Genomic DNA, 340 nt, shown 5'->3' on the forward strand with positions numbered 1-340 from the left:
CCCCCCCCGACCCAGCCCCGCTCCAAAACCCAAGTTGAGGCATCGGGTGAGGATGCACAAGCCTCAGCCTCACTGGGGAAACCTCATCCCGGAGGGCAGCACCCCAGCATCTTTCTCAAGAGCCATTTCGGGGGATGCGTGGGGAGGTAACCAAACCCCACAAGCCGGGCAGTAAAGTTGGAGGGGTCTACTCCCGGGGACGTCCAGGGATGCCACCTGGGTGAGCCCAGCAGCACGACACCCCAGGGTGAGCAGCCCCAACGGCCAGCACGAGACAGCACCATGGCCTCTTACTGTCCGACAGCACTTCGTACGCCTCGGCGATCTCCTTGAACCTCTG

At 63.2% G+C, this 340-nt stretch overlaps 1 protein-coding gene across 1 annotated transcript in view; it reads right to left on the reverse strand.

Moving 5' to 3' along the window:
- The window catches only part of DNAJB2 (DnaJ (Hsp40) homolog, subfamily B, member 2), a gene marked incomplete at its 5' end in the record, with an annotated part of 1,890 nt that overhangs the window by 983 nt on the left and 567 nt on the right, over nucleotides 1-340 (reverse strand). The window contains one exon of the mRNA XM_009573921.1: nucleotides 295-335. Coding sequence (XP_009572216.1) covers nucleotides 295-335 — 41 coding nt within the window. The remainder of the gene's footprint in view (nucleotides 1-294; nucleotides 336-340) is intronic.

The sequence above is a fragment of the Fulmarus glacialis genome, unplaced genomic scaffold, assembly GCF_000690835.1.
Source record: "Fulmarus glacialis isolate BGI_N327 unplaced genomic scaffold, ASM69083v1 scaffold25813, whole genome shotgun sequence".
NCBI lineage: Eukaryota > Metazoa > Chordata > Aves > Procellariiformes > Procellariidae > Fulmarus > Fulmarus glacialis.